We start from the raw sequence: 8,328 nt of genomic DNA, 5'->3' as shown, positions 1-8,328 counted from the left end.
GGGGGGGAGAATAGTGAAAAGGCTCCATAGGAAAACACTGCTTAGACGTTACACCTGAGGTGTACGTACATTAGTTTTAGGCATCATCACTTTTTGTCCTCTTTCTGTTCCTTGTCCTCATCCTTCGGCTGTGATGAAATAGACATAAATGAGTTGGAATCCTAATAAAAACTAAAATATTCAATATTGGGGCTAGGAGAGTCCACACAAATAGTAGAAAATATGATATTTAGGTCAAAGTTGACCCATACGCCCTATTATGTCCATATCATTTAAAGTGTGTGTCATCAATCCAAGAAGCTAAGTGCCTATTGGATTAAGGAACAGGACACAAAGAGAAGGAAAGGCAGCACCTAAATCAGTATAACATGATTCAGATACTGCAAAATTAGAGCTTTCCAATATTTCTATTTCCTTTGCCCAGCGTTTTCCTCTGTTAAGTTTGGAAGCTTAAATCTAGGAAGAAAACAAACTTCATCTTCCTTTGGTTGCCTTCCACCTCATTGGTCACCTTTCGTTTCTTTAAGAAAGATTTGCCCCCAAGGGCCTTGTACAAAACTTTATCACTTCAAGAATGAGCTCAGCTTTGTCTACAATTATTTCATAGATTTTACTTTGTAAGATATAAAAGTATATGCTCAAAGTATCTACTAAAACAGCAGGTGCACCCTGACCTGAAAGGCGGTGTTATACATCATCACTTTCAGCCAATTAGTACGCACAATAAAAGACCATTGAATTTCCTTTTAAACAAACACTAGAAGCTAGTTTTATATGCAAAGCAGTAGGAGTGCCCAGCTGCCTCTGGTGCCATAGTGCCTAAATGAACTTTCAAGTTATACTACATTACTAAAATTCAAGGAGCATGGTTGTTTTGATATCTGAAAGAGCTAATATTCAACTTATCCTCACCATTAAACAAAGCAGATAAATTGCTAGAAATCTACAAACAAAATGACCATCTAACATGTTAAAGACACAAAAATTAGAAATAGATATCGCACTACACCAAAAATTTACCAGCCTGCTTTTTAACATAATCTTATCAACCAAATTAACTCACCTCAGACTGGCCTTGCATGGAAGCAAGTAAATCTTTAACTGAAGGATCATTTGGATCAACACCTGGAAGCTGGGAAAGTAAACATACCAAATGAAAATCAATGGAGATAGAAGTTTGATCCATAAGCAGATACTTTCTGATGATACTAATGAGAGTGTCATCTTTTACTCGGCATAAAAAACTTACTGAAGCAAGAATTGATGACACAAATGATTGGTCCGCCAACAGTTTAGTCACATCTGTCTGGTTTGAATCATCTTTTGTATTGTCCTGCACTGACAATTGAAGAGCTGCAAGCACAAGAAGCGACAATACATATCAAGAAAGCATAACTAAGCACCTTTACATGAATGTCTAAGAAAGCATAACTAAGCACCTTTACACAAATGTCTAACGTAGTAAGAAGGAATGTGCACAGCTGCAGCCGTTGAGGCATTCAAAAGTAACCAAAGTCATCTAACAGGCAACTACAGTGTATTATACTACACCTTTTGTCATTTATAGATCATTTTGGGATGATAAGAAGGATGAGAAGTGTGGTTGAGAGGCAGTTATTCAAAAATATTTTACATTTAAAGAATGTCAACTCTCATCTTCTTTTTTTGAATTGGAACTCTCATCATCATGTTATTTCAAAGACATTATGCAAACTACTAAAAAAATGAAAGGGTAGTTACAGAAACCTCCTTTTTCCTTGGGGGGGGGGGGGGGGGGGGTAGGATAACCCATAGCCCATGGAGTTTACATCTATACTTGCAACAGCCAATAAAACCAGAAAAATCAGAATGTGAAAGAAAAAAGATGATAGTGAACAAGATAGATATACTTCCCATGGACTTCACCTTATTCATAAATAAACAACTTTGCTTTTTAGTTTGTCCTAAAAGAATGATACTTCTATATAATTAGAAATAATGTAACTTTAAACTTCCCATTTTACCCCATAATGAGGCAATTTGTAGCCACAAATGTCTATGCCTTGTTTTAACCACAAGTTTGAAAAGTCTTTCTTTCTTAAACTCTTTGCGCAACAAACATTCTCACATAAATTGGGACAGAGAGACTATTTTACACGTAGATCCTTCATTCTTCAAAGTTCCACCACATGTTTCCAAAATACATTAGATGCATTAATGGAAAACAATCAATCGTATCAAAGAACAAAAACTGAATCAAGTGTGAGATAGGTAATATTACACAATGTATGTAAAGCAGTTGGTAAAGTCTACCAGTACTGAAATCAATTGAAAAGGCAAGTAAAAAGAACTTGAAATAATGTACATGAACTGATCAGGTTAGGCAGACTTGCTAAAATTTTGAAGGATATTTCTATGAGCTAATGATATAAACCAAACAAAGAACTTGGCCTGAAAATATAGTAACCAACCTAGTGCTAAGTCTTGATCTTCAGAAGCTGCTTCTGACATGTCCGTGTCTCTTGTAGTAATGTTAGAGGAAGAATCATCCATCGACATTGCAAGTGCTTGCTGTAACAGTGCATTCTCATCATCCTGTAAGGGATCGATTTATAGTTCAGGAGTTAATGTCATTATTGAGTAACAAAAGACCAGGCATTACAAAAAGCTTCAAGCTTGAACATTTTCTTGAAGAAAATTTCCATCTCCACAAGTTACTCTGCTAGGTATGGGAAGATAAAATAAGATGTTGGAAGACATCTTAAGTTGACTGAAGTATTTAAGTATGCTTAGTGTTACAGTCCCACCAACTTTTGGGTGGAGTTAGGTCCAAGGTCCATCTTTCTTCACATGGTTTCAGAATAAGACGCAACTTTATCCTTGGTTTACCCAATGTTCGGGTCCCATCTTATATTGTCCAGGCTTCAGATGTCCAATAACAAATACATCCCTCCCCACCCAAACAAAAATGAAGAAGAAAGAAAAAGGAAATGACATAGATAATTGCAACTCTCTGAAATTTGGGCAATCAATAGGCACTAGAACAATGTGGCACTTAACACCTCATGCATAAGGCTTGGCCTTTCCATCATATTTGGTCGCGTATAAAATGTCATACTTGGTCGCGTGTAAGATCCGTAACGGAGACTCAAATCCCCTTACCTAGTCCCAAGCTCTAATAGCCCGAGCAAGCTTGACCGCGATTAATGATTGTCCGCAATGGGCTTATCATTATTTAAACATAAATATGTCATGTGCCCATAATTGGAACCCCCACTCTCCTCCCCAACAATAAAATGGTAAAATAAAAAATTAACATTCAAAAGTATACCAGTTTATTATTTTCTTCTCTAATGTTTTTAATTCAAAAGGTCATAGGATTTTTCCAAAATAGTAAGATACCAACCATTAGGTCAACTGCCTTGTTTTCAGTATCAGATGTTCTGGCACTGACATTTTCAGTCATTGTAATATCCTGAGAAGTTGACTGCATTTCTCCTTTTTCTTGTGCAGATTCTTCTGCAGCTTTCTTTGCTGCTGCTTCTTGCCTAGCCCTTTCCTCCTCCATTGAAACTCGAAGTGCCAGAGCAAGTTCAGGATCCAAATTAGGATCTACACCAAAATCATAGCCAGGCCCTCCACCAGCAGCAGCTGCTGCAGCAAATCCACTTCCACCCTCACCATCTCCAGTAAAGATAGGAGTACTGCGAATTTCAGATGAATAACATCATGTATTATGAAAGTTATCTGAAGTTAAAATAAAAGGTGGTAAAATATCACTAGTACCTTATTAGCACATCAGAAAGAGCAGTAGGTCCAGGAGGAATATGGATGATGCGACTGCTATCGTTGTTGTTTACTGCAGCAACTAATGCCTCAAGCTTCTCAGTCTTCCCCTCATCTTCTTCACCAAAACTAATAACATCAAGAGCTACACTATTCTTCTTCAACTTTCTTCCAATCATCTCCAAGACCTTCTTGTCCTGTTTAACAGGACTGAACAAATAGTAAATGTTAGTGTAGAAAGGAAAAAAATCAACAGTTACAGCAGCAAAGACTATACAGGAAAGAGCCATCACCTGCCAGCAAAAACAATGATCCTCTGCTGTTGCTTTTTGTTTTGCCGATGCTTCAGAGCCAACTGTGCCACCTGGATTCCAGCAGCCAAATTCAATTCACCACCGATATCTAATCCTGAAAGGGGAAAGAAAAAGGCTGGTCACATAAGAAATTGAAATGAAGCTATTAAAAGGAGCGTATTAGACAATGTGTAGTTAAAGGAAACATCTTAAGATGGCAAGGATGTGAGTACCATACATAGACATTATAGTCAAGTATACACCAGCTTTGAGATAATCTTTCTGCAGCGTTCTTCTTCAATTGAATAAAATTAAACTAATAGGGAGGTGACGGCTGTTCTATTGTGCTTGCAAGTAGATGAATACAGCAAAAATGAGTGTTTAAAAATCGAGAAAAGCCAAATTGAGGATCTTAGTGACTTTCTGTGCAGAAGTTCAGAGAGAGATCCTCAATTTTATTCCGAATCCTTTAGGCATTGCCTGTCCTTTCAGTTACAAATTTGGTCTCTTACTCATTACCTCTTTTTCGCTCTCCTAATTTGATGTACTAGTATGTTTTTACAGATATATCATGTCTGTAGGTTTTTATACTACACCACCTCATTTCTTCCTAAGAAACTCATCCTTATTCACTTTGTTTCTTTTCTCTCATTCGACTGGGATTTTTCTTTTCTTTTTTGATAAGGTAAATTTTATTCATCCGGTACCAAGGTGGTACAAAAAGCATCCCAGAAACAGTCATCAACCCCTACAGCCCTCCTAACAAAATCCAAAAATTTTATTCACTGGACTGGGGACTAAAAAGCTTCCTCGTCTGTCTATGCCAAAATAAAGGACTGAAAATGCTATCAGACAAAGTATAGGAACAGAACATCTTTTATTACAGTACATTTTATTTAAAAAGGGGGAAATTTTCAGTTTTTTTATAAACAAGAAATCCTCGAGGGTAGTAGCGCACGGTTCGAAACTCCATGGATAATGGGCCCACTCCTTTGCCCTTCTCCATTTAAAGACAAGGCTTTTGTCTATGGAACGATTCGAGCCCACAACGTACACCTAACCCACGCATCACGCGCCGCCTAATTTCTGTTGTAAAAAATTAATTTGACTTCAATCTCTTCAACTGTAAAGCAGCAGAACTTACATTTACATATTACTACCTCCATTTCATTTTATAAGGCAGTATTTCGTCGGCACAGTGTTAAGAGAAAAGAAAAACTTTTGGCATATATCAAAAGTACTGTAGAACCTGTGGTGTTAAATATGCCATGGCATTTTTATGGCTATAAAGCATGTCATTGAAGATACAATTGGAAGCTTAAAGTTAAAAAGTTTTTAAATATAAAAGGTGCCTCTTTATTTTTTTGAATAGATTAAAAGGAAAGAGTGATATATTAAATTGAATCAAGGGAGTACAATATTACAATGGCATTATGCCTTCTTTTTAATTTTAGATAGTTATTGTCCTCTCTATGGTAATGCCCATATGTTTGAATTTTAGGAAGCCAGACAAGTTTTGAGATAATATTTAAAATTTATGAAGGGTATAAGTAGGCTCATCACAAAATGACCTAGTGATATAGGGGATATTGATAACCCTCGTATGTAAATCTTCTATTAGAGAAAAAACTGTAACTCCACAACTCGTAAAAAGGAACAGCTTGGACTGGAAGAAAACAAGTGGCTCTAGGCACACTCAAATGAACACCAACAAATGAGTAATATCGCGAAAATTCCGGAAAAGACTTTGACAAGATCTTATACAAGTGGTACTAGAATAGAAGTGCAACCAGTCAAACCATACTTGTTTTCGGCATCAAAATTTCAAGTTGTTTTAGTAAACCTAGTGTCCATTAAATTTAGCGTCAACACAGAAAGCTGCAAAACCTATAGAAGGTGTTTGTAGTGGCCTCTACCAGTAATGAATTACCATGAAGAAAAGCACAGCCAACTAGGGAAGCTTACCGTGTGTGCAAGCTAACATTTTTCCTAGGTCGCTGGTAGGAGTAACCAATACCCGAACTCCTTTGCCAGCCATGGTTAATACTCCAACTGTATTCTCGGGATTAGACTGCAAACCAATTAACATAAATCAAATAATGGAACAGTCAAGAGTACAAACTTGGTGCTTACTAAAAGGTAAATAAATCGCCGAAATCCATTGACATCGAGTCATCTATTCACGGAGATCCTAAAAGAGTAAAACTCCTAATCAGTACGTGCATAGTACCATTACAGCCACTACTCTTTTGTGATAATTGAACATACTTAGTATAAGTATATATTTTAGAATCATCAGACTATACACATAGCAGTGTTGCCAATAGTTCATATGAGGCTCACCTAAGTCTTGATGCTAGGTGTAACATGCTGACTTTAAGTGCAGGCAATCATGGCTCTGTGGCGGGTGTCTTATCACCCATGAGACTCCCTCTTGAAAATGATGACACTAAACAATACTCCTCCTTCCTAATTTATGTGAAGGTATTTCCTTTTTATTCTGTCCCAAAAAGAATGACACATTTCTGATATTAGAAATAATTCAACTTTAAACTTTACATTTTACCCTTGATGAGATGATTTATAGCCACATAAACATAAGCGCAGCTAGAGCATTAGGTGCGGACACGGACAAACTAAGTAGCTTTTGCTTAAACCATGTATTTGTATTAGAAAATATTTAATTGCAAACCCAGTAACTAGGATGAGTATGGGCTCGGTGGCAAGTTCAGAATGCATAAACTTCATATCATGTATCCACCTTTGCACACAAATATCAAAGACTCGTCTTAGACCACAAGTTTCCTATATTTTGTATTACATTATGATGGAAGCAACTATTTCAGTTAGTAATACTTGTATTAGATCATTTCCTTATAGTTGTTATTTGTATTTCCAGTAATTATTTTTGAATTACATATATATTTTTTAATATTTTCTAAATTTTCACCTTTCTTCGTTAAACCCTACGCTATATTACCTGGGTTTTGGAACCACAAAATAAACTAACTGCGTCAGTTTGAGCTTCAAATCGATTGCGCGGATAATCTCCATTGCGCATCCACTCAGAATTGTCGATACAGATCATTGTTGCCTGACCGAAATAATTACAATAAAAACCCGTAAGAAACCCTAATTTGCAACAAACAATTTACAGATTAAAACTGAATATTGACAAACAAAAAAATATAAAAAAGTTAAGAAACAAACCTCGAGAACCATTGTTAACCGATCGAAAGGTTAATGTGCAGAATGCGTTTGTTTAAGGTGAAAGGAATTCCAGTTTACTTGGTGGACAACTGATTTCTATCTGCTACTGCTACTATAATAAGGACTGAAGGTACGGAATATTTTTCTTGTAGAGCATGTAACGTGATTCGGGTTATTACAGTTCTCACGGTAGAAATAATACGGTATAGCCACTTTTAATGTTTCTATATTTAAAAAATAGCTACAATTTGAAAATTAGTGTAAATATAATTATATATATACATATATATATATATATATATATATATATATATATATTATAAGCGGGAAGCCCCAAAGTGAAAGTTGAATTACCATATTACCCATTAAAAGCTGAGTGACTATTTTGCCCTTAAATTACACATTTACTCCTATAATTTTTGGTACTTGAAAGTAAATTTAGCTCTCAAAAATTAATGATGTTGTACTAAAATAAAATTAGATAAATATAGGAATTTTTACCTCCTATAGCAAAGATTAGCACCTTATTTATTTTAAATAAATACCATTTTAAAAAATAATATTCTATAGATACCTTTTAATGTTTATAGCAAAATATCTAATTTTGGTTACCTCCTACCCCTAAGCCACTAAATACGCTATTTAGTTACACTATTTTCTTTCTCTCTACTTTGATACATGCCATTCTCTTCCCCCATTCCCTAAAAACACGATGCTCAATCTCAAAATTCCTCTCACCCACATCACCTACAATTAGTCAAAAACCCCACGCTCTCTCATCTCTCCTCTCTCTCTAGGGCGACATGGTGTAGTATAGGCTGCCATGGATGCGCAACCCTCTCCATCAAGTTAACATCATAAGGGTTAAGGTTGAATCTCAAGAGCCTTTGTTTGGATCTCGTTTCCGAATCAGGTAACGGCGTATCCTCGTAGATGATGAGCTGCCGATTGCCGGAGTTCGAACTACCATCTTCAGGTTGCTTGCTCTCGCTTCAATGGTGCTGTTCTCAGCATCATGATTCCTTCCTTTTTCCGTTCACGGGCTCAACGCGATCCTAGG

The 8,328-nt window shown here is 36.3% G+C and overlaps 1 protein-coding gene across 1 annotated transcript in view; it reads right to left on the bottom strand.

Moving 5' to 3' along the window:
- Nucleotides 1–7,451, bottom strand: part of LOC109209037 (26S proteasome non-ATPase regulatory subunit 4 homolog) — an 8,010-nt gene extending 559 nt beyond the window's left edge. Inside the window, exons 1-10 of the mRNA XM_019372203.1 lie at nt 7,269–7,451; nt 7,039–7,152; nt 6,024–6,129; nt 4,059–4,173; nt 3,766–3,975; nt 3,386–3,683; nt 2,451–2,574; nt 1,250–1,353; nt 1,064–1,132; nt 70–128 (exon numbers count right to left, since the gene is read on the bottom strand). Of these exons, the coding sequence (XP_019227748.1) occupies nt 87–128; nt 1,064–1,132; nt 1,250–1,353; nt 2,451–2,574; nt 3,386–3,683; nt 3,766–3,975; nt 4,059–4,173; nt 6,024–6,129; nt 7,039–7,152; nt 7,269–7,280 (1,194 nt within the window). The 5' untranslated portion in view covers nt 7,281–7,451 and the 3' untranslated portion in view covers nt 70–86. The remainder of the gene's footprint in view (nt 1–69; nt 129–1,063; nt 1,133–1,249; nt 1,354–2,450; nt 2,575–3,385; nt 3,684–3,765; nt 3,976–4,058; nt 4,174–6,023; nt 6,130–7,038; nt 7,153–7,268) is intronic.
- Between the last annotated feature and the right edge of the window lie 877 nt (nt 7,452–8,328).

Source organism: Nicotiana attenuata, unplaced genomic scaffold, assembly GCF_001879085.1.
Source record: "Nicotiana attenuata strain UT unplaced genomic scaffold, NIATTr2, whole genome shotgun sequence".
In the NCBI taxonomy this organism is placed as follows: Eukaryota; Viridiplantae; Streptophyta; class Magnoliopsida; order Solanales; family Solanaceae; genus Nicotiana; species Nicotiana attenuata.
This window is presented reverse-complemented; position numbering and strand designations above follow the sequence as displayed.